This window comes from Trichechus manatus, unplaced genomic scaffold, assembly GCF_000243295.1.
Source record: "Trichechus manatus latirostris isolate Lorelei unplaced genomic scaffold, TriManLat1.0 scaffold00215, whole genome shotgun sequence".
Taxonomy (NCBI): domain Eukaryota; kingdom Metazoa; phylum Chordata; class Mammalia; order Sirenia; family Trichechidae; genus Trichechus; species Trichechus manatus.
In genome coordinates this window covers 3240171-3265174 of record NW_004444151.1, presented here as the reverse complement: position 1 = coordinate 3265174, position 25004 = coordinate 3240171, and the positions used below count along the sequence as shown (strand labels likewise).

Genomic DNA, 25004 nt, shown 5'->3' with positions numbered 1-25004 from the left:
TGATATCTTGGTCTAACAACCACTCTGTGCTGTCTAGCCCCATGTCCACTTAGAGAGAGATTTTTGTTCTCTGTCCTGGGATAGCAGTTATAAAAATGATGTGCATGCTAGAATCAAGGGGAAATACCGTAATCAGGATAGGATATCTGGTTTGAACATCCTAAATCACCCCCAATCAAAATGAAATACACATCAATTGCCTTTAAGAGTGAGTGAATGGTGCTCATCCTCTGCAATCAACCAACTCCTTATACTGACCTCTTCAACCAAGGAGTCATCAATTGGGATGTTAAAAGATTCACAGATTTTAAAGAACTTCTCTCTGTCCACATATCCTGAAGCTTCCTTGTCATAAACTTGAAATGCCTCACGAATGTTGTCTTTACATGAATAGTCTTTCAGTTGCTTCTGGATTGTGTCTATTAATGCTTCCAGTTCCTTTGTGCCTGGATCCTCTTCAGTTTGCTTGCTGTAGAGAAAGGAAGGAAATGACTGGACGTGGTATTTATTCTTGATCAGTCTTATCTCAGTGTCCAAAGTTCTCACTTGGTGGAATCAGGGAAACTTCTCATGACAGACAGCTTTGTTGCTAAACTGACCGATAACTAGGCACTTGCCTGCATAAGCTGGCCGATGGCTGACCACCAGCCACATCAGGAAGGCCTGACTGGGCGGCAGTTTTTGAACTGAAGCTCAGCTTCCCCATCTGCCATCTGTTAAATCACTGCACTGCAAGGGGCCAAATCTACCACCACCACCATCCCAAGTCTGATGTCAGCAGAAGTCACATGATTGTCTCTTAATGTTGTTGCAGGTTAATGTTACACCATCTAAAAATAAATGTCTGAGGTTTTTTTTAACACACACACACATGCATATATACATATATACAGACATATATATATAACTATGCAGCCAGGAGTCTCTTGTAGTGTTACCATTCCCTTCCAATTCACTGAATTTTGTGAAAGGTTTTCTATGGAAGTTACGAGACTGCTCTGTGTGGTGCAGTGAGAAGTCCAGACTTAGCATTTACTGCAATGAAGAGAGATTAGTAACCCAGAGCATGAAGAAGAGGGAGAGCATTCCCTTCAAAACACAACCACAGTTTATGGAAGCCCAAACTTTATTTCCTCTGAACATGACGTTAAAACCAAAAAACCCATTGTTGTCCAGTCAATTCCAACTCATAGTTGACCCTACAGGACAGAGTAGAACTGCCCCATAGAGTTTCCAAGGAGTGCCTGGTGGATTCAAACTGCTGACCTTTTGGTTAAAAGCACAGCTTTAACCACTACGCCACCAGGGTTTCCAACATGAAGGTACAGTTATAAAACTAAAGAATTTTAGAGTTGGAAAAGCCTCCCCTGTGTTTCAGCTTCTTAAATCCTTTTGGAACAAAAGGGGGACCCAGACAAACTCAATAAGCACTCCCCCTTTTTCTGATGATGAGAAAACAGACTCAAAGACCTTACTGGCTTATCTCAGATCTCCTGGCAGAGAGCAGAACTCACATTTCAATCCAGTTCCAACATGTTCTTTCAAGTATGCCCAACCACCTCACATTGAAACCCTCTCCTGCACAATCCACCACTGCTTTTCTGTTCTGATTTTTTCTTGTATATAATATTCAAAAGTTCACCATTACAAATAGCCTTTTTTCATTATTTCCTCTTTTTACCTACTGGCCACCCTTGCTGGGAAAGGTGTAAAGTGGCATAACCTTTCTGGAACAATTTGGAAACATGAAGCAAAAGCCCAGCAAACAATTTTAAATAATGTATCCTGGGCTGCATACAAAGATCGATCTATCAGGCTATTTTTGGATATCCAAAAATGGCCAAAAAATAGGAAATTAGTTAAATAATATATACTACAATCAGGTAATATAACAGTAATTCAGCCAATTATTGACAGTGCTGCAGAAAGAGAAGAAAGATATACTGTTAGTAAGAAAAGCAAGGAACAAAAGTACGTACAGAATGCTACTTTTTGTGTAAAAGTTGTAGGGGGAATAAGAACACATTTAAATTTGCTCTGAATTAAACTGAAAAGATATTCAAAAAACTAATGAAAGAAGTAGTTACCTATGGGGTGTGGAGGGTAAGAACTAGGTGGATGGAAGACTGAGTGGGAGCAAAACTTTTCACTGATGCCTTCGTATATGTCCCATGTGAATGTAATACCTACTCAGAAAAATTATCAGTGCTACATAAAACATTTCACGATATCATAAATGTTCGTGATATAATATTAAGTTAAAGAAGCAGGTAAAATAGTCTCACAGAATTATCCCATTTAGATGTTGCTGTTGTTAGTTGCTGTCAAGTAGGCTCTGACTCATGATGACCTTACATATAACCGAACAACACATTGCCTGGTCCTGCGCCACCTTCATGATCCTACAACCTAGGAAGCTCATCTTCCAGCACTATATCGGATAGATTCTGTTGTGATCCATAGGGCTTTCATTGTCTGATTTTCGGAAGTAGATCCCCAGGCCTTTCTTCCTCGTCTGTCTTAGCCTGGAAGCTCTGCTGAAACCTGTCCACCATGGATGACCCTCTTGGTATTTGAAATACCGGTGGCATAGCTTCTCGCATCATAGTAACATGTAAGCCACCACAGTATGAAAAACCAACAGACAGGTGGTAGATCCCATTTTTACGCAAATTTAAAAAATATTTGAAATAGTCATCTCTGGGTTATGGGATTTTTTAAAATCCCTTTATTTCTAGCTCCTAAATTTATACTCCCTAATTTTTTTTTCTTCTGGGCATATGTTATTTTTGTAGTAAGACAAAACCAATAAAAATTGTTATAAAAATCCACAGTATCTAAATGCTCTTGGGCATTGTTTATTACAGAAGCAGACTATTCTTATCTGATGGGTGTAACTCCAATCATGTACACTAAATCATGAATGACTGTCAGAAGCTATGTTAGCAGCAGAAAGCAGCCAAGCTTCAGTTCTTCAGGTGTTCCCAGGAGTTAGAGCGATGGAGCTTATAAAGTTAAGATGTGATCATCCAATCTCTTTTTGAAAGAGATAACTCCCCCTCCTCTGAAGACGCCAGACACCCATTTCCCCTTCATACAACAGAGAAAATGCCCATGGCATCTGCTGTCCTGGAGCGAGATGGAGTGAATGGACAGACTGCAACAGGTGGTACTGTTTAAGGAAGAAGCTAGTTAAAATTACAGCCCTGACTTTGTTTATCACCAGACCCAACCCAGGGCCCAACCTGGAGAAGATTTGCAAGTCTCAGGGTAAAGTTTTGTTCCCATCAATCAACAAGGAAATGCAGGGACTAAGTGGCTGGTTATCTTCAACAGGGGCTGCTGACTGGGAGGCAGCTGGGCTCAGAGAAGCCTGGGGCTCCCAGCATGCTTGGTAAGAACTCGGCCAAGCCTTCCAATACCCTACCTTTATTTTCCATAAAATCAGATGAAAGTTTTATAGGGTGACTAATCTCCCATAGGTAAGAAGGATGTCACAGTCTTCAGTTTTGTCTTAGAATATTTTACTACATGCAAAGTCCTGACGAAGTCCTCCACTTAGCAAGCACTGAGTGGAGTTCACTTATTTTCTTAAAAAGCAAACAGTCTGCAGTCCTGTTCTTCCTTTTTTACTATATTTCTTTTTGGTGATGGGAAACTCTTACATATCAACAGTGTGTCAGAGCTTAAAGTGTGGTCATGCAATAGCAAGGCTTTCCTGTTGACCCCTGGCCTGACCTTAGCTCTTGATCTTTGATCCAGGACCTCCCCTTCTCCCCGAGGGAGGTAAGTCCACTCTCAGCACAGGCAGTCACTTGCCCAGAGGGTTTCAAGTTGTCAGGAGAGGAGTCTTTTCTGAAGAAGAATATCTCAGATTTCTTGGTGTTTCTCTCTAGTGAGAGGCAGAACAGCATTGTAGTTAAGAGCATGGGCTCTGGAACCTGACTGCCTGGTGCAAAATCTAAGCTTTGCTACTTAGAGGCTGCATGATCTTGCATGAATTACTTAACCATTGTATGCCTCAGTTTCCTCATCTGTAAAATGAGAGTTTTTAAAGGAAGCCACCTCATAAAGATTCTTTGGAAATTAAAAGAGTTATTACCTATAAAGCACTTAGCGCCTGACATATAGTAGACATACAATAAATGTTAGCTTCTAACAAAGTTCTCTTGACAGTCCTGGTAGGAGATTAATTCACGCATCTAGCAACTATTTATTGAACTAAGGCGCAGTGATAACTTTTGCAGAGGAGCAGAATAAACTGTTAAGTATAACAAAGATCCTGTGAGGAACTTGCTCTCTAGTAGGAGATTTACGAATGGACTTTAAAATCCCTAATAGAAGGAAGAACTGACCAGTACTATCAACAGGATGGCTATGAGTTGGAATTGACTCGACAGCAATGGGTTTTTGGTTTGGTATTTAAGAGAGGTAGAGAGGATGGGAGGATCAGGAAGAGCTGAATTGAGAAGGTGGCATTTGACCTAGGTCTCAAAGGATGTGAGGGCTTGAATATGCAGAATGAAATAAAGGAACTGCATGCAGGCAACAGGAACAGCCTGAGAGAAGACATGAAGGCAGGAATGTTTGAGGTTAATACAATAAACCTGTCTGTGTTGGAGTGCAGAGTGTGTTGAAAGGTGGGCTAGAACTCTAGGTTAGGGGCTCATTTGGAGCCATACTATGGAGAGTTTTAAAGATCAAACTAAGAACTTCAGACTTTTATTTGGAAATAATGGCAACCTCTTAAAAGTAGCATGATGAATTAAAAGCCAAGTTCTGGGATGATTGTCTGGCAACAATGTATGAAATGGATTAAGGAAGAGACAGAGTGGGGGTGGGAGGATGAGTTAGGAGCTATTATAAAAAAGAAGGTAAGTGATAATGGGAGTATGGGAGACACTGGTGGTTACCTGCCCAATATTCATCCTCTCTTTCTTCCTAAGACAGGCCTAATTTTGTTTGGTGCAGCAATTAGGAGTGGCCGTGTGATACATTCCAGCCAATCAGATGTTAGCAGAAGTTACCAGGTAGGGCTTCTGGGAAAACCCTTTAAAAACATGGAACACATGTTAAGACCTACCCTTTGGTATTTTAGCCTTTGTTCTTTCCCTTCTTCCTGCCTGGAATAAGATGCAATGCTGGAGACAGAACATTCATCTTGTGACCACAGAATGAAAAGCACGAGGACAAAAGCTACTTGCGAAGGATATTTGAGAGGAGAGAGACGTCAGGTCCCTGATGTCATTGGAAAACCTTCATACCAACCCAACCTGCTTACCTGCAGACTTTGTATTACATGAGGAATATAAAACCTCCATTTGGTTAAGCTAATGTAAGTTTGTTTTTGTTGTTATTATTATGTGCAGGAAAACGCAACTCCTAACTGATAGAGTGCTTTAAATTAGGAAATGGTGGTGAGAATGAAAAGGAGAAGTCAGACAAGAGACACTGTAGAAAAAAACAAAAGAACTAAGTTGCTTATCAGATGTGGTGCAAAATAGAAGGGGTCAAAGATATTGCCAAGGCTTCAAATCAGGTGAAAGAAACACCGATGTTATTAAGACAAAGAGGGGAATTAACATTTATCGATGGCCTCCCCGTGTGCCAGATACTATGCTGGTGCTTTACGTGTATTATCACAACTTCATCAAATAGATAATCAGAAAGAAGGAATAAGGAAGAGCGGATGTGCTAGGAAGATGAAAATGATAATGGCTTCATAGTTAGTTGTACAAAGTGTGAGGCATTGGTGGTTCAGCTGGGCAAAGACACATCCAACAGGCAGACAGGAGTGTAGGAATGGATTCAGGAGATTTGTCAGGATGGAGAGCAACTCAGATGAGACGAGATGAGACAAGAAGAGATTGTCAAAGCAGTTTAGAGGAGGCAAACAAAAGGACCGAAAACAGGACCTTGAGAAACACCAACCTAGTAGATAAATGCAGAAAAAAGACACGAAGAATGGCCTTTCAGGGATGTAGGAGGAGTACTAGAGACTATGACTTTCCAGAACTCAAGAGAAGGAGTTTCAAAAGGTGGTGGTAAATGGTAATCAATATTATATGTAGATCAAAAAGATTACAGGCTAGACCAGGGTGGGCAATCTACGGCCCACAAGCCAAATCCAGCCTGCTGCCTGTCTTTGTAAATAAAGTTTTATTGGACTACAGCCACGCCCATTCATCTACATATTGTCTATGGCTGCTTTCACACTACAACAGCAGAGTTGAGTAGTTGCAAAGAGATGTTATGGTCCACAAAGCCTGAAATATTTACTATTACCCCTTTACAGAAAAAGTTTGTCAATCCCTGCTCCAGACTGTGAGCTCTTCAATCTCTCATCTATCTGTGGAATTAAGGAATGAATGAGAAGAGGCCATTAGATTTAGAAACAATCAATGATGACCTTCAAGAAAGCAATTTATGAAGAGTGCTTATAAGGTTATGGAGCAGTCAGGAGGGAGATGACAGGCACAAAATAGAAAAATTAAGTTTGGAGAAATGGGGACCTACTTATCTCTGACAAAAGAAGTTAAAGAAGATGAGTGATATTCTACAAACATTCTAAGGTGAAGAGAGGGAAAATTGAAGATGCACACACTGGATCATCTGATCTCGTATTTGAGACCAACGGCAAAATAAATGTGGAAGAGCTTGGGGTTTAAAGAAAATGGAAAAAGAAATGAGAATATCTGGAAACTCCTATATGGGAAAAGGATCCCTGGTGGCACAGTGGTTAAGTGATACAGCTGCTAACCAAAATGTCGGCAGTTCAAATCCACCAGCTGCTCCTTGGAAACCCTATGGGACAGTTCTGCTCTGTCCCCTAGGGTTGCTATGGGTTGGAATCGACTCGATGGCACTGAGTAATGGGTATATGGGAAAAAGGAGTCCTTAGGTAGTGCAAATGGTTAAACGATCAACTACTAACTGAAAGGTTGGCAGTTTGAATCTATCCAGGAGTGCCTTGGAAGAAAGACCTGGCCATCTGCTTCTGAAAGGTCACAGCCTTGAAAACTCTATGGAGTACAGTTTTACTCTACACAAATAGAGTTGTCATGAGTTGGAATCGAGTTGACAGCAATGAGTTTTTTTCTTCTTTTATATGAGAAAAATGGCTGGAAGTGAAAAAGAGAAGATTGAAAGGTTCATTGAGCAAGAAAGGCGGGTCCTTGGGAACTGAAGAGTACAAACAGGCATGTTAATAGAACAAGAATAATATATATGAATATATGTGTATGTTTACATATGCTATTCACACATGTAGATTTGTGTACAGGGGTGGGTTTATGAGCATGTGAATTTGTAATCCTTAAGTCTGGGTTCAATATATTGCAATGAGGATCCAAAACCCATAAAGAGCTTGTAGGTGAAGTCAATACTAATTTTATGGTTCAGAAAAAGCAAACGGCTAACTTCAAATTTCATCATCCTGCAATTGACACTTGACATAAAACATACTCAGGCCTGACAAGTACTCAGGGCCTCCTTCATTATTCTTAGCAATGATTAGTCAAATAAAGGATTTATATTTCCTTAGAGTAAGATTCTTTACCCAAAGGGTGGAGTTAGAAGCCAAAGAAAAAAATGGCTTGAAGGTAAAGGTGTGATACGGGTTTATATCACCTTCAAGTATTTTCTCTCACTCTTCTGAGAAGAGAGGGAAGGTGAAGATTAAAAATGGGTAGCTATGGTTCTCCTATGTAAGCGTGGCGCAGGACTAGGCAGTGTTTCGTTCTGTGGTACAAAGGGTTGTTATGAAGTCGGAACCGACTCAACAGCACCTAACAACAATGGTTCTCTTAACCCAGAACTTGAGTTTCTATTTATTTTTACTAAGGGCCTCAATGATATTTTTTCTCATTGCTAAATCAGGGGGAAAAAAAGATGATTTTCCTGGTAGTATTCCAAAGCAAGCTTCCCAGCGTCTGCTGGATCACAGTATTTGCACACATACGAGAAAATTACAGAAAAAGACGTTTGAGAATTACTTGGCTTATATGTATGGCCATGAATCTTACTGCTGCCTGGCCATCATGCTATGCTTCTGGAGTCCACTCACTCTCACACTTTCCTAGACAGCTGCTGTATTTCATTAGTCCTCAGACTTTTTTTTTTTTATATTTTAACATCTCTGGAATTAGGATACATCTCTTAATCAATGGCAAATATCAATTGGCATTTTTTTCTTTTCTTAGTAGTAGACCAAATAATGCTGTGTCTTTATTGTCATTTTTATATTAATTTTATTCATATAGTCAATAAAATAGAATATTTCGCAATTTTTCATCTCTCCTTAAACTCCTAACATCTGCCCATCCTCATTCTTCCGACTGCACTACTACACTGAAAACAATGAAACAATCAGAAGAAACCCTCACAAACAACCATACGTACCACCTACCAGATTCTGTACCATATCCTCTGCCTTCCTGCCTATTACCATATACTAACGTTCTCAAAGAGTAATCCCAAGGTTGCTGGAGGTTCCTAAGATGCTTTTGGGGGTCTGGAGGTCAAAACTATTCTCATAATAATACCAAGTCATTATTAGTCTTTTTACTCTTGTTTTCTCACATGTGCACAGTAGAGTTTTCCAAAGGTTACAAGTGATATCACAACAGGCTGAATACAGAAGCAGATATGAAAATCCATCTATCTTCTATTAAGTCAGGTATTAGTGCTATTGGTAAAAATGAAAAACAATGTCACTCTTCTCACCAAATATTTCTGTTTAAGAAAATAATGTTATTTCTGTTAACATGCCCAAGGATTGCCAGCAGCCACCAGAAGCTAGGAGTGCAGCATAGAACAGATTTTCCCTTAGAGCCTTCAGAAGAAACAACTCTTGCCAACACCTTGATTTAGGACTTTTGGCCTCCAGAAGTGTGTCTGTGGTAATTTGTTACAGCAGCTCCAGGAAACTAATACAGTATGTAATTTATTTGCTTGTGTTGTTTATTGTCTATATCCTGTTGCTTAGAAGGTCAACTCATGAAGGCAGTAACTTCTTGTCATTTGGTTTACTGATAAAAGCCCAAGAGTCAAGTGATAATCTCTGACACATAGTAGACACTCAGTGATTTTTTGCTAAATTAATAAAATTGAAAACGTTTTAAGTTAGTAGTTACTATATTGGACCCAGAGAACCATATGTGTATGTCTAATAACTCCCACCTGATGAGGGAAATTTGAAAATCTAAAAGTGATTACCTATTTATTTTGTCAAGAACTATTTCCTGAATACCTAATATATGCCAAATCCAGAACAGACCTTGGTGGTCAAACATACTTTTCCAATTCTGGTGCAGGAGCCTCTTGCTTTCGAACATGGTTCTGAATTGATGATAGTGCTTCTGGTGAATACTCGGCAGCATTGCTCTCCATGTATTTCAAAACATACTCGTCTACATCGAGGATGACAAACCGGTGGCCAAACACTGGGGAGAGGGTAGCAATACATTTAGTGTGGTTATCTTTCTATCATGCAATCAAGAGTAAAATAATATTGACCGTCCAATGACAAATTCACAGATATGCATTTGTGACACCAACTAATGAATTTCCAATAGCTCTATAAACTAAGAGGCAGTAGGCTGTGCAGTGTTTAGGAAGCTCAGTATCTACATATAGTGTGCATGAATCCATGCCAACAAATGCAACCAATTTAGAGTTTAATTGGTAAGGAAGCATATTAAGACATTGTACTACATATCCAGCATATTAGCTTTATCTAAGTTGGAATACAGCCTAATTGACTCTTGCAAGGGTGAACTGAATTAAATTCTAAGAAGAATCCATTTACTCACCTGGCAGAAAAGGCTGAACTGTCTCAGACTTACCATCAATCACAGCACCAATGAAGAAGTCACCAGGACCATAGTAGACAGGGTTGTCCACGAAGGAGTTTGGCTTAACAACTCTAGTTCTGCCAAGGTATTTGCCCCCAATGATGCCAGAATTTCGAACTGGAGGCTCAAAGATACTGATCATATCAGTGGCTAAAAAGTAAGAGAAGACGAATCGGCGGTCTTTGTCTTCTTGGATGGGGGATTCCTAGAAAGGTGAAGAAAACAGGATATTCAGAATATGAAGGTTCATGATCCACCCAAACTCAAAAGCCTAAAGGGGACAGTATATCATATAAAGGAAGATGTTTCAATTGGGGATTCAATAGGTATGGGGAGTGAGAATTCTAGTAGCCCGGAAAAGGCATGCCTCATCTAAAGAGGACAGTCCCCATACTAACAGATATATATATGCACACCCATGTTCATCGCAGCACTGTTCACAATAGAAAAAAGATGGAAACAACCTAGGTGCCCATCAATGGACGAATGAATAAACAAATTATGGTATAGCCACACAACAGAATACTACACAATGATAAAGAACAACGATGAAGCCGTGAAACATAACATGGAGGAAGCTGGAACTCATTATGCTGAGTGAATTTAGTCAGTCCACGGACAAATATTGTATAAGACCCCTATTACAAGAACTCAAGAAAAGGTTTAACCACAGAGGAAAACATTCTTTGATGGTTACAAGGGTGTTATGAGGGTGTGGTGGGAGGGTGAGGGTTATTTACAAACTAGATAGTAGATAAGAATTATCTTAGGTGAAGGGAAGGACAGCACACACTACAGGGGAAGTCAGCACAACTGGACTAAACCAAAGCTAAAAAGTTTCCTGAATACAATCAAACACTTTGAGGGACAGAGTAGCAGGGGTGGGGGTCCGGGGACCATGCTTTCAGGGGACATCTAGGTCAATTGGCATAACAAAGCTTATTAAGAAAATGTTCTGCATCCTACTTTGGTGAGTGGCATCTGGGGTCTTAAAAGCTTGCAAGCGGCCATCTAGGATGCATCAATTGGACCCAACCACCTGGAGTAAAGGAGAATGAAGAACACCAAAGTCACAAGGAAAGTATTAGCCCAAGAGACAGAAAGGACCACGTAAACCAGAGACTTCATCAGCCTGAGATCAGAAAAAGTAGATGGTGCCTGGCTACCACCAATCACCGCCCTGACAGGGAACACAAGAGAGAGTCCCTGACGGAGCAGGAAAAAGGTGGGGTGCAGAACTCAAATTCTAGTAAGAAGACCAGACTTAATGGTCTGACTGAGACTGGAGGAACCCTGGAAAGCATGGCCCCTGGATTCTCTGTTAGCCCAGAACTAAAACAATTTCCAAGGCCAACTCTTCAGACAGGAATTGGACTGGACTGTGGGACATAAAAGTGATACTCATGAGGAGTGTGCTAAGGCTCAAGTAGATACAAGAGACTAAACGGGCAGCTTTGGCCTGGAGGTGGGATAAGAGGGCAGAGAGGGTTAGGAGCTGGTCAAATGGACGTGGGGAATCAGGGGTGGAAAGGAGGAGTGTGCTGTCACAGTACAGGGAGAGCAATTAGAGTCACATAACAATGTATGTATAAACTTTTGTATGGGAAAACAAAAAATTTAAATAAATAAAGGGGAAAGTCCCAACTCAACTCCAGTTGATTGTTGTCTTGTGGGGATATAGGCCTAATGTTGCTAGACCTTCCAGTTTTTCAACAGAAGATGGAAATCTGGATGTAAAACCTCTGATTTTACAATGCTGGCTCAAACTTCTTTAAAGCCCCATGCAGACCAAACAAAACACATATATGGGCTACATTCTGCCCACAAGCTGCCAGTTTGAGATGTCCTGGCTGACATTATGTTCAGTTTGGTGTACATTAAGATGATTTGTGCAAAGTTTAGCTCTTTAAACAAATCCATGTACATACAAAATTTAAAAAAGAAAAATTGAAAAGGGTGGGATAAAAGTAAGATTTTATATCATGGGGTTGAAAGTGATTCTGAGAAACTATCTTTTAGACAAGATTTTTATAAAATCAAATCACTGAGAGTGATCACACAACCTGTTTAAGAAATAAATTCCAGAATGAACAAACCTTAATACAGACATGCTTATTCCTGACTAAAATCCTCTCATATTGCAACTTCAGGACATATCTTCTTATTCAGACCATGGAACTATTCGTGTAATAACTTCTTGTATATTGAAGAAAGTCATTAGGTTTTATCTTAGTGAAATAATTTCCTCATACCATTCCCTAATCTAATAGTCTCCAAACTTTTTAGATTGGACACCCTTATAATAAAAAAAATTAAACAAACACCCACTATTTATACAGTTAATATAAACAAACACCCACATTTATTTAGTTAATACAAATCAATCATATCACTGCTCTACTCTCAAACCTCCAAAGGATTCCCATGACACTTATCCCATCACACTTAGAATAAAATACAAAGTTCAGAGGAGGGCTACAGACAGGAGAGTATCAAGGGAATTAGGGAAGAGTGGGAACAGTTCACTCTGGCAGGAAGGAATAATTTTAAGCTTTTTTTCTTTTTTTTTTAACTTTTTTAAAACTTTTTGTTTTGAACTAAGTTTAGATTTATAGAAAAGTTTCAAAAATCGTGCAGAGAATTCCCATGTACACTTCCCCAGGCTTCCCCTATTGTTAACATCTTACATAACCACAGTACCATTACACCCACTCCTCACTTACTGACATGGTTAGGTTCCAAAGACCAGGCCGTTATACAAAAACCGACATTATGAAATTAAGGAGAATGACCATATTAGATCTCAAAATGGAAAATGACTACATCATTACATAACTGCCAAACCACTGAGAATCATGGCTCAGCCAAGCTGACACGTAACTTTAACCATCACAGTCAGCATTACCCTCACCTTGCACCTCCATGTTCATTACTGCCAGATGTACATTGTTAATGTGCAAAATAGGAGGATTAGTATATTTTTTACTATTGTTGTAAATGCTAAATGTTGGATAATGAGACAGTCGATAAGTAAGGAGTAGGTGCATAAAAGTCAGGAAAATAACAATGGTACAATACTATCAAATAAACTGCCGTCCTTATTCAAATTTCACTTGTTTTTCACTAATGTCCTTTTCTGTTCTGGGATCCTGTCCAGGATCACACATTTCACTTAGTTATTTCTCCTTTGTCTCCTCCAGTCTTTGTCTTTCATTAATCTTCAATACTTTTGAAGAGTATTGACCAGTTATTTTGTTGGGTGTACCTCATGCACCTCATTTTTGCATTTTTGGCAAAAATACCACGAAAAAGATATAGTGTCCTTTTCAGTGCATCATATCAAGGGGTTCATGATATCAGTATGTCTTATTACCAGTGATGTTTACCATGATCACTTGGTTAAAGAGGTTTCTACTGGGTTTCTCCCCTGTAAAGTTACCATCTTTCTTTTTGCAGTTAACAAATATCTTGAGAGAAATACTTCGAGATTATGTAAATCCTGTTTCTCCTTAAACATTTGCCTAAGAATTTTAGCATCCATTGATAGATCTTATCTGCAACAATCATGACTGTGGTGTGTACCTAATGGTAATTTTCTATTTCCCTCTTTCTTATTATTAATTGAAATTCAACTGTATGGGAGCTCTATCTCTTCAGGGGTGTTTTTTAGAATTACTGACACATGATCTGTAAAGAAGCAGACCAACTTTTAGATGGTTTTACTTTTATTTTTTTGTTTATTTTTGTAGTTTAAGTGAAAGTTTACATTTCAAGTTAGTCTCTTACACAAAAATTCATACATACATTGTTATGTGACCCTAATTGCTCTCCCTATATTGTGACAGGACACTCCTCCTTTCCACCCCTGATTTCCCATGTCCATTCAACCAGCTCGTAACCTTCTCTGCCTTCTCATCTCACCTCTGGACAGAAGCTCCCCATTTAGTCTCCTGTATCTACTTGAGCTAAGAAGCACACTCTTCATGAGTATCATCTTATGTCCCACAGTCCAGTCCAATCTTTGTCTGAAGAGTTGGCATCAGAAATTGTTTTACCTCTGGGCTGATAGAGAATCCGGGGGCCATGCTTTCCAGGGTTCCTCCAGTCTCAGTCAGACCATTAAGTCTGGTCTTTTTACTAGAATTAGAGTTCAGCACCCCACCTTTCTCCTGCTCCATCAGGGACTCTCTGTTGTGTTCCCTGTCAGGGCAATCCTTAGTGGTAGCCAGGTACCATCTAGCTCTTCTGGTCTCAGGCTGATGAAGTCTCTGGTTTATGTGGCCCCTTCTGTCTCTTGGGCTAATGCTTTCCTTGTGACTTTGGTGTTCTTCATTCTCCTTTATTCCAGGTGGCTGGGACCAACTGATACATCTTAGATGGCTGCGTGCAAGCTTTTAAGACCCCAGATGCCACTCACCAAAGTAGGATGCAGTACTTTTTCTTAATAAGCTTTGTTATGCCAATTGACCTAGATGTCCCCTGAAAGCATGGTCCCCAAACCCCCACTCCTGCTACTCTGTCCCTCGAAGTGTTTGATTGTATTCAGGAAACTTTTTAGCTTTGGTTTAGTCCAGTTGTGCTGACTTCCCCTGTAGTGTGTGCTGTCCTTCCCTTCACCTAAGATAATTCTTATCTACTATCTAGTTAGTGAATAACCCTCACCCTCCCTCCCCACCCTGGTAACCAACAGAGAATGTTTTCTTCTGTGTTTAAACCTTTTCTTGAGTTCTTGTAATAGTGCTCTTATATAATATTTGTCCTTCTGTGACTGACTAAATTCACTCAGCATAATGACCTCCAGATTCCTCCAGGTTACGTACGTTTCATGGCTTCATCTTTGTTCTTTATCATTGCGTAATATTCCATTGTGTGAATATACCATAATTTGTTTATCCATTCATCTGTTGATGGGTACCTAGGTTGTTTCCATCTTTTTGCTATTGTGAATAGTGCTGCAATGAACATGGGTGTGCATAAATCTATTTGTTTGACGGCTCTTACTTCTCTAGGATATATTCCAAGGAGCGGGATTGCTGGATCGTATGGTACTTCTATTTCTAGCTTTTTAAGGAAGCACCAAATCGATTTCCAAAGTGGTTGTACCATTTTACATTCCCACCAACAGTGTAGAAGTGTTCCAGTCTCTCCACAACCTCTCCAGCATTTATTATTTTGCGTTTTTTGGATTAATGCTAGCCTTGTTGGGGTAAGATGATATCTCATTGTAATTTTGATCTGCATTTTTCTAATGGCTAATAATCCTGAGCATTTCTTCATGTGTCTATTAGCCGCCTGAATATCTTCTTTGGCAAACTGCCTGTTCATATCCTTTGCCCATTTTTTAATTGGGTTATTTGTCTTTTGTTGTTGAGGTTTTGCAGTATCTTGTAGATTTTAGAGATCAGATGCTGATCGGATTTGTTGTAGCCAAAAATTTTTTCCCAGTCTGTAGGTTGTCTTTTGACTTTTGGTGAAGTCTTTTGATGAGCATAAGTGTTTGATTTTTAGGAGCTCCCAGTTATCTAGTCTCTCTTCTGGTGCTTTTGCATTGTTACTTATGGTTCGTATTGTGTTTATGCCACGTATTAGGGCTCCTATTGTTGTCCCTATTTTTTCTTCCGCGATCTGTATTGTTTTCGACTTTATATTTAGGTCTTTGATCCATTTTGAGTTAGTTTTTGTGCGTGGTGTGAGGTATTAGATGGTTTTATTTTTAAATTCTCTACAGGCAATGCATTCCCTGTTACCTGCACCAGGGTGGACTGCTGCCACCACCCCACCCCTATGACTCCTCCCCTTGTTACACCACAGGCTACAAAGCTCTGAGCTGGCATTTGACTCCATCCTCATTTTCTGCCTCCTGACCCTCCATTCATTGTACACTGTCTCTGCCTGAAATGCAGTTTGTTCTCTCAGATATTCCCATGGCTGACTTGCTTGGCTTGTCCTCCAGCTCTCTGCTCAGCTGTGACCTCCTCAGAGAGACTTTCTTTGATTCCCTTTCCCATCACTCTCTGTACCCCATTTTATTTTCTTACAACATGTGTCACTCCCTCTCCTTTTATATGTTTAGTGACCAGAATGTCCTCAACTAGAATTAAGCTTCATCAGGACCAAGATTTGTCTATCTTGTTCACTGCTGTACTCTCAGTGTCTAGAGCTACACTGATCCATAAAACCAAAAACCAAACTCGTTGCCACTGAGTCGATTCCGACTCATAGCAACCCTGTAGGACGGGGTAGAACTGTCCCATAGGATTTTCAAGGAGCAGCTGGTGAATTTGAACTGCCGACTTTTTGGTTAAAAGCTGAACTCTTAACCACTGCGCCACCAGGGCTCCACACTGGCCCACAGTAGTCCTTTAATAAATATCTATTGACTGAATTAATTAATAATTAAATACATGTTCTCCTATATAAATTTATTTTATGTGCACATATATAAAATATCAGGGGCTATAAAATAAATATACTTGTAACAATAAATAAAACAAAATAAACAGAGGCTGATAACATCTTCTTAACAAGCCCCATGGGCTGTACTATCTTGCACACCCTTTGGAGGTTGTGCACACTGCTTTGTAGATCATCTTTCTTATGTTCTTCTAAAGCTCCCCCAAGTTTCTCATCCAGCACTCCACTCTGAGCCTCAGATATCTTAACAGCATATTTTTACTTAGGCATTAATTACCTACATGAGTTAAACGTACTTTATTTTTTCAGAGCGTGTTCAGTGCCTTGGTTGGAACTGAATAGAATTTAATTAGATTTGTCTCTGATCATCTCCAGCACACTCCTTTCCTTTTGAATTTCCATCTTTTCTTCTAAAGTCCCCACCTCACTCTTATACCCCTTTCTCCTATTGTCAAGCACTCTTTCCTTCTTCCCCCAGAGTTTTCATGATGAGCCTAATGAATAAACTATTTCACCAAACCGGTCACGGAAAAACATTTGACAATCACTGGGACCAGAATATCATTGTTTTCCTGCCCACAGGAAGATACCTCCACTTCCTTACTCCTATCTCTGGTGGCTTTCTTTTAAACCTTTTTTACGGTGAACTATCACACACATAGAGAAAATTGCAAAAACAAAAATGTACAGCTCAAAGAACTATCACAATGTGAACAACCATTTAACCTCCATCCAGAGGTCAAGAAATACAACATTGCCAAAGCCGGAGAAAGCCCCTTCCAATCAATATCCTATCCCTCCTCTGCCAAAGAAACCATTATCTTGAGTTCCATGGTTTTCTTTAGTTTTACTACTCAAGCATGTATCCTGAAGCACTACAGGTTTGTTTTCCTGTTTTTTATCCTTATGTAAATGAAATTATATTGTACATATGTATTCTTTTGTGCCTGGATTCTTATATTCAAAATTATATTTATGTGATTTATATGTTGTTACTTGTAGCTATAGTTCATTAATTTTATTGCTGAATAGAATTCAAATCATTGTATAAATATGCCATAATTTACTTATCCTGTCTCCTGCAGATGGACTTATTTCTGTTTTTAGCTACTATGAATTATGCTGCTATGAACATTCTTATCTCTTGGTACACATATACTGTCTCATTTTGGCACAATCTAGTGTATTTGATTAGGCCAACTATTTTCCTAAGTGGGTTTATCAGTGAAAGTGTGAGAGTTCCTACTGCTCCATTCTCACCAACATATTAGTCATTCTGATAGGTGAGTAGTGGTAACACATTGTGGCTGTAATTTCTACTTCCCTGATTACTAAAGAGGTTGGGCACCTTTTAATACATTTATTGACATTTTGTATATTCTCCTTTGTGAAATGCCTGTTCTAGTTTCTTATTTGTTTTTCTTATTGATTTGATAGTGTTCTTTACATATTCTAGTTCAGGTTTTTAGTCAAAAGAATACTGGGTTTTTGACTTAGTCAAATTTTCAGAAGGCTAAATTTTAGTCCTGGTTCTGCCCACGTAGCACGGAGGCCTGGGACAAGTCAATTAGCCTCTCCGGTTCTTATTTCTGGAAACATAAAATGAGTGTAATATGTTGCCTAACTCACAGATAGTGTTTATATGTAAATAAATTCATTCACCCATTCAACAAACAGTTATTGAGTATCTACAAAGTCTAGTAAGACATGATCCCTTCCTCAAGAAGTTTATACCAGGGTTAGTCAAAAATTATTGCCACTAGGATTCCAGTTCATACATGCATGGGTTTATTCCAAACAAAACGTGTTTTAAACATGTCTCTTCGATCAGTGGATGGCTGCAGACAAGTTCTCTCCTAGGCTGTAATCTTTACAGGAGCAGATTGTCAGGTCTTTTCTCCCACAGAGTGGCTGGTGGCACACCTACCTTTTGGTTAGCAGCTGGGCATATAACTATTGCTCCATCAGAGCTCCTTAGATTTTGCTAGCACCCCCTTTTAATTTAAAGCCTTATTAAATATTTTTCTCAAGTATATTAGTCAACTATGTTTTCATTTATTTTTCAAATAAATGAATATAGTTTGAAAAGTCACTTGACCCACCCCTCCCCACTTCCAATTCTGATTCCCAAAAGTAATTTATTTCAACTTCTGCTATTTATGTCCATACTTCTAAGTAAAATGTTCATATTCCTATTTTTATATTTTTTTTCACACTTTTTAGACATTATCCTTTGACTTCCTATTAGTAATTTGCCTGAGGTAATTATCAGTAAGTGAAATATCCAGGGTTTCAACTTATGTCTGTTTCCAAACCCCATGCTCTTAACACTAGTTGTATGACCTCTCAATTGGAACATCGATTAAGCTGGTATGATTCCCTTTATTACATTTATTGAATATAAAAGTATATCAAGCTAGATATCACAGGTATTGCTAAAAATTAGCCAGACATGGTTCCTATCCTCAAGGAAATCAGTATACTAGAAAGGCACACAGATACACAAATAATTTTTATACAAGTCAGACTTTCATAATTGCTTAATAAAAAAGGTCTGTCAAAATTTGAGGGGTAGAGGGAAGAGATTAATGATTAAAGAAAGATTCTTGTGGGAGACAGGGCTTGACTTAGGTGATGGCTCAGGGTACCACACTTAATACTGGTGGCACAGCAGTTAAAGTGCTCGGCTGTTAACCAAAAAGTCAGCAGTTCAAAACCACCAGATAGCTGCTCCACAGAAGAAAGATGTGGCAATCTGCTTCTGTAAAGATTTATAGCCTTGGAAACCTTATGAGGGCAGTTCTATTCAGTTCTTAGGGTCACTATGAGTAGGAATCAACTCAATGGAAATGAGTTTCATTTTTTGCTAACCTGCCTGAAGGCTGGCTAACAGATCAAATGATCTTTTGAGTAAACACATAACTCTGACAGCTGTTATTCTACAACTTACAAACAGAATGGATAATTTATCCAGTACTGAGACAGAACAGAACCTCTTTATATAAAAATTAGCCTCACCAGTGCAGCCAAATAACGAAGCACCTTGTTATCATTCACCAGCATTTTAACAACATCTTTTTTTGGAGCTTTTGGAATCAGAGCAAAGCAATTCTGAGCAGAATCTTCCACTTGTCCATAACCATTATAGGGAGGCAATTCCTGGAGACGTACAGGAAGCAAGAAGTAAAGTAGACATACATGTGTTAAAATTTACAGTAAAGGTAGCTATACATTTCTTAAAAACGCTCTGGAAAACATTTATTTGAAAATAATTCCTATATATACAAGTGTAGTCAGAAAAAATAACACATCACTTATTTCCCTTCTTTTTATTTATGGATATTACATCATGCTTACTGATTACAGAAATGGCTGACAATACTACAAAGTAAGCCCCAGACTAGATAGAAACTATTGCTGATGTCCATGACTTTTTACCACCAAAGCAGGGCCTGGCCCCTCACCAGTCTCATCTTTGGCCTTTGTGGTCTAGGATCGTGAAGCCCAGGGGTGTGTCCAGGACCTCTTTGTCCTAGTGTATGGGCGTCAGCCTGGCAGATCTGGAAACTGTTTTCTCAGTTCGCCTAAACTCTGTGTGTGTGTGTGTATGTGTGTGTGTGTGTGTGTGTGTGTGTGTGTGTGTGTGTTTGTGTGTGTGTTGGAGTTCAGGGAGGGAGTGGTCAGGACTTGGTTCATGCTATTTTTTCTCCTACTTACCTCCATATTTCTAATTTTTTTTAAATTTTTGCCTCACAAAAGAGGAAGGATAGTCATACTCTTTTGGAAACTCGAAACCTTTGTTCACACAGAACCCTCCTTTCCTGGTAAAGAAGCACACCTCAGAAACCAAATTTCAGATGCACAGGTTACTTGGTAAGTTAGAGTGAAAGTATAGGATGAGCATACGTGTTTCATTCCGGCTTCATAAACAGCTGAAGGCATCGCTCTAGGATGCTAAGATTTGTTTGCCTAAAAACAAGCACTTCAGAGACTAAGTTTTCCTTTTCCTCATCAATGCTGGACAGACCATCAGCAGAGTTCTTCTACCCAGACTCCTTTTTGCTATGCTTTCTCAGCAAACTCAGCCTGTACAATGCTTTTTCACTTGTAGATACCTGCACAAAATCTTTTTTTTTTTTTTTTTTTATGTTGTAGTCAGGTACTTTAACAAATTGGTCCATATGATTCCTGGTACCATCCATAACAGGGTATTCCCTCAACAACGAATGACCCTGCTATGTTCCTCCAAGGTACACTTCTTTGAACACTGACCCCTGACTCACTTCCTGGGGCTGGAGTTAACTGATCATCATGGCTAGAATATGACTAGTGGACTCAGTAGATGGACAATGGCTTAATTTTCTCCATGTGCAAAACCACTACTCAATAAATATAGAGGTTGCCATGGACAGATGGAACTTAGACTGAGACACCACGTGCTAAGCCTTTGAGTTACTCTGTAGTCTAGGCAGAAACTGCAAAGTGGTAAAACTGAACATGATTTGCATCCATACCAACACACAATAAGAGCAGCCTAGTTTGGGGGTGGGAGTGTGGTTGAGGGATTTTGAAACAGGGAAGTAGCTAAAAGCCTCTGAGCCTTCCTCTCAAATTCCTGTTGTGTTTGAACCAGCTTATACCTGTGTTTTTCTGAATCACACTTCATTTCCTCTGCCTGCAATGAAGACCTTCCCTAAATCTCAGCCTACATGCCTATGGTCCTGGCATCTTACTTCTCCGACTCCAAGCTACTGTCTGAGCCCTGCTCTAAATTAGAATAGCCACTCATCTGACTATGGATATTATCACTGTAGATAATCCTGCTCATATGACCACCCACCAGATTTTCTGCCCAGGCTTTCTAAACAAAGCTAGTACACATGGAACCCATAATCCTCCCAATTACGGCTTTTAGGGGCCAGCCCCATAGCAGATTAGTTCACCTACTCTTGGCTTCTTCCTCTTTCCTACCATCATGTGTCCAGATGAAACCAGCCTAAGTCAGAACACAAATGGTAACTGTGTACATGTTTATTTATTCCTGGTCTAGAAGATTAGCTTGACCTATGAGTGTCTTAATTCTCAGATCGAACAATCACGTCATATCCACCTCTATCCCTAATCATTGGTCAGGAATCTTTCCAGGCTCTGCTATAGCTTTCCAGGCCTAGCTGCCAGCTAAGTGGGACAGGGTTAAAATGACTGAGGTATAACGACTAAGGTATTTGCTGCTTGGTAAGTGGAGCTCTCCTACTCATCATTACCGACAAAGACTTCCACAGAGAGACGTACATAGAGAGAATTTACTTGTAGTAGAATTATTTACTGTGGAAAATTTACTGGAAATGAACTGACTGAACACTATGATTAATGTGCCATCTGCAGGGATTTAGACTTAGCTTTATTTATACAGAGTGGCTGAGATTGGCCAAAATAAACAAAAAACCAAAAATCTACAGTGGTTCTTCATTCAGTTCTCTCTGCTCTTTACTCAAGCCTTCTCTTCCCTTTCCTTGCTTTGAAGATAGGTTAGGAGAAAAAAGTTGATTGAAACGGCAGTAGGCATTAGAGGTATTCTAGGAATCAAAAGCTTTCATCTGGTCCAAAGATGGATCAAAGCCTTCTCACTAAGAAAAATGCACCACTAAATTGCAACCCCTCTCCACCCTACCTCCTCAAGCACTGGTTAGATAAAACCCATTCTTTGTAAGATTGTTTGCCATTCAATAGAACCATCCTTGTGCCTTGCAATGTGACCTGGTATGTCCCTTGAACTACTTATCTCAGATTATCCTATCTATAAACTAAAATGCTTGACCTATATCTAAAAGAGCAAAGTAAGAGGACTCACAGTTACTGATTTCAAAATGTACTATGAAGCTACAGTAATCAAAACAGTGTGGTACTGGTATAGAGTTAGATATAAAGACCAGTGGAATAGAATTGAGAGTCCAGAAATAAACCCATAAAACCCATCTATGGCCCCAACTGATGATTGACAAGGATGCCAAGTCCATTTAATGGGGAAAAAATAGTCTTTTTGACAAACAGTGCTGGAAAAACTGGATCTCCACGTGCAAAAAAATGAAGTTAGACCCATAACTCACACCATATATAAAATTAACTCAAAACAGACTAATGACTGAAATATAAGAAATAAAACTCTTAGAAGAAAACACAGGAGTAAAGCTCCAAGACCTTGTTTTTGACAGTGGATTCTTAGATATGACACCAATAGCATGAGCAACAGAAGACAAATAGATAAACTGGACTTCATCAATATTAAAAACTTTTATGCATCAAAGGACTTACCAACAAAATGAAGAGACAACCTACAGAATGGAAGAAAGTATTTGGGAACCAAATATCTGATAAGGATTTAATATCCAGAATATACAAAGAACTCCTACAACTCAAAAACAAAAAGTCAACCCAATTTCAAAACAGGAGAGGGACCTGAACAGACATTTTTCTAAAGAAGATATACAAATGGCCAATAACCATATGAAAAGATGCTCAGCATTATTAGTTATTAGGGAAATGCAAATCAAAACCACAATAGATACCACTTCACACCCACTACGATGGCTCTTACCAGAAAAACAGAAAATAACAAGAGTTGACGAGGATGTGAAGAAATTGGAATTCTCATGCATTGCTGATGGGAATGTAAAATGGTGCAGCCACTGTGGAAAACAGTTTGGTAGTTACCATACGACCCAGAAATTTCACTCTTATGTAAATACCCAAAAGACTCAAAAGTAGATGAATGGATAAAAAACATGTAGTATATCCATACAATGGAATATTATTAGCGATAAAGAGAAATGAAGTTCTGACACACGCTATGAAGTGGATGAACCTTGAAAACATTATGCTAAGTGAAATAAGCCAGATACAGAAGGGAAAATATTGTATGATTTCACTTATATGAAATATCTGGAATAGGTAAATTCATAGAGACAAAAAAGGTTTATTAGTGGTGAAAATGAAGAGGACTTGAAGCACTTACTGATGAAGATCAAAGACCACAGCCTTCAGAATGGATTACACCTCAACATAAGGAAAACAAAAATCCTTACCAGTGGACCAATAAGCAACATCATGATAAACGGAGAAAAGATCAAAGTTGTCAAGGATTTCATTTTACTTGGATCCACAATCAACACTCACGGAAGCAGCAGTCAAGAAATCAAAAGACGCATTGCATTGGGCAAATCTGCTCCAAAAGACCTCTTTAAAGTATTCAAAAGCAAAGATGGCACCTTGAAGACTAAGGTATGCCTGACCCAAGCCATGCTGTCTTCCATTGCCTCATATGCGTGTGAAAGCTGGACGATGAATAAGGAAGACTGAAGAAGAACTGACGCCTTTGAATTGTGGTGTTGGCCAAGAATATTGAATACACCATGGAATGCCAAAATAACAAACAAATCTGTCTTGGAAGAAGTACAACCAGAATGCTCCTTAGAAGCAAGAATGGCGAAACTATGTCTCAACATACTTTGAACATGTTATCAGGAGGGGTAAGTCCCTGGAGAAGGACATCATGCTTGGTAAAGTAGAGGGCCAGCGAAAAATAGGAAGACCCTCAACGAGATGGACTGACACAGTGGCTGCAACAATAGGCTCAAGCATAACAACAATTGTGAGGACGGCACAGGACCGAGCAGTGTTTAGTTCTGTTGTACACAGGGTTACTATGAGTCGGAACCAACTTGATGGAACCTAACAACAACAACAACAAAGGGCTGGGAGGAGGGAGAAATAAGGAGTTCTTGGTTAAGGGGTACTGGCTTTGTTTGGGGTGATGAAAAACTTTTAGAAATAGTTGTGAGGGTTGCACAACACAGTGAATGTAGTTAATGTCACTGAATTGCACACTTTAAAATGGTTAAAATGGCAAATGTTTTGTCATACAGATTTTACCACAATAAAAATTTTTTTTTTAAATCTATATCTGTTCATGTGGTATTTTTTCCTCTATACTGCATTAAATGCTGCCAAAAATTTGAGGTGGGGATGGCAAAGGTTTTAGTATAAATCTTAATCAATGAGCACAATGATTTCTATCAGAGTTTTATCAGAGGGAAAAAAAAAAAAAAACTGACCACAAGAGGTATTATCATCACTACACTTCCTTTCAGAAGTTTTATTGCCCCTGAGAACTCATAACATGCCAAAATCCAAATCTTTCTTTGTAATTGTTTTCATGAAACTTTAACTCTAAAAGCTGGACTAAGATATCACCTGCCTTTATGGGGAACATCATCTACATCATAGGCAATCTTCTTCAGTCTAGCTGAAGAAACATATTACATGTCTCCTATTTGTTAGGCACTGTATTAGGTGCTGAAAAGAAAAACAAACCCGTTGCCGTCAAGTAAATTCTGACTTACAGTGACCCTATAAGGCAGAGTAGAACTGCGCCATAAGGTTTCCAAGGAGCGGCTGGTGGATGGTGGATTTGGACTGCCAACCATTTTCGTTAGCAGTCAAGCTATTAACCACACTACATCACCAGGGCTCCATTAGGTGCTGACAGCACCAAAATGAATAGGATTATTATCTCTGCCCTCAAGGAAATTACAGTCTAGTAGAAAAGATTCACAAACAGGTATTTAATATAATTGATGTGATAGTGGAAAGGATCACAGAGTACCCCAGGAACGCAGACGAGGGGTGTTTAGCCCTGCCCAGAGCTTAAGGTAGCCTTCTTTGGGGAGAAGAGGCCTA

General features: G+C 39.3%; 1 protein-coding gene across 3 annotated transcripts in view; it reads right to left on the bottom strand.

The window, feature by feature from the left end:
• The window catches only part of EFHC1 (EF-hand domain containing 1), a 51930-nt gene that overhangs the window by 2509 nt on the left and 24417 nt on the right, over positions 1–25004 (bottom strand). For all 3 annotated transcript variants that reach the window (XM_004388722.1, XM_023742661.1, XM_023742660.1), the window contains 4 exons: positions 19287–19427; positions 9846–10059; positions 9296–9443; positions 259–469 (listed from right to left, as the gene is read on the bottom strand). In XM_004388722.1, coding sequence (XP_004388779.1) covers positions 259–469; positions 9296–9443; positions 9846–10059; positions 19287–19427 — 714 coding nt within the window. The remainder of the gene's footprint in view (positions 1–258; positions 470–9295; positions 9444–9845; positions 10060–19286; positions 19428–25004) is intronic.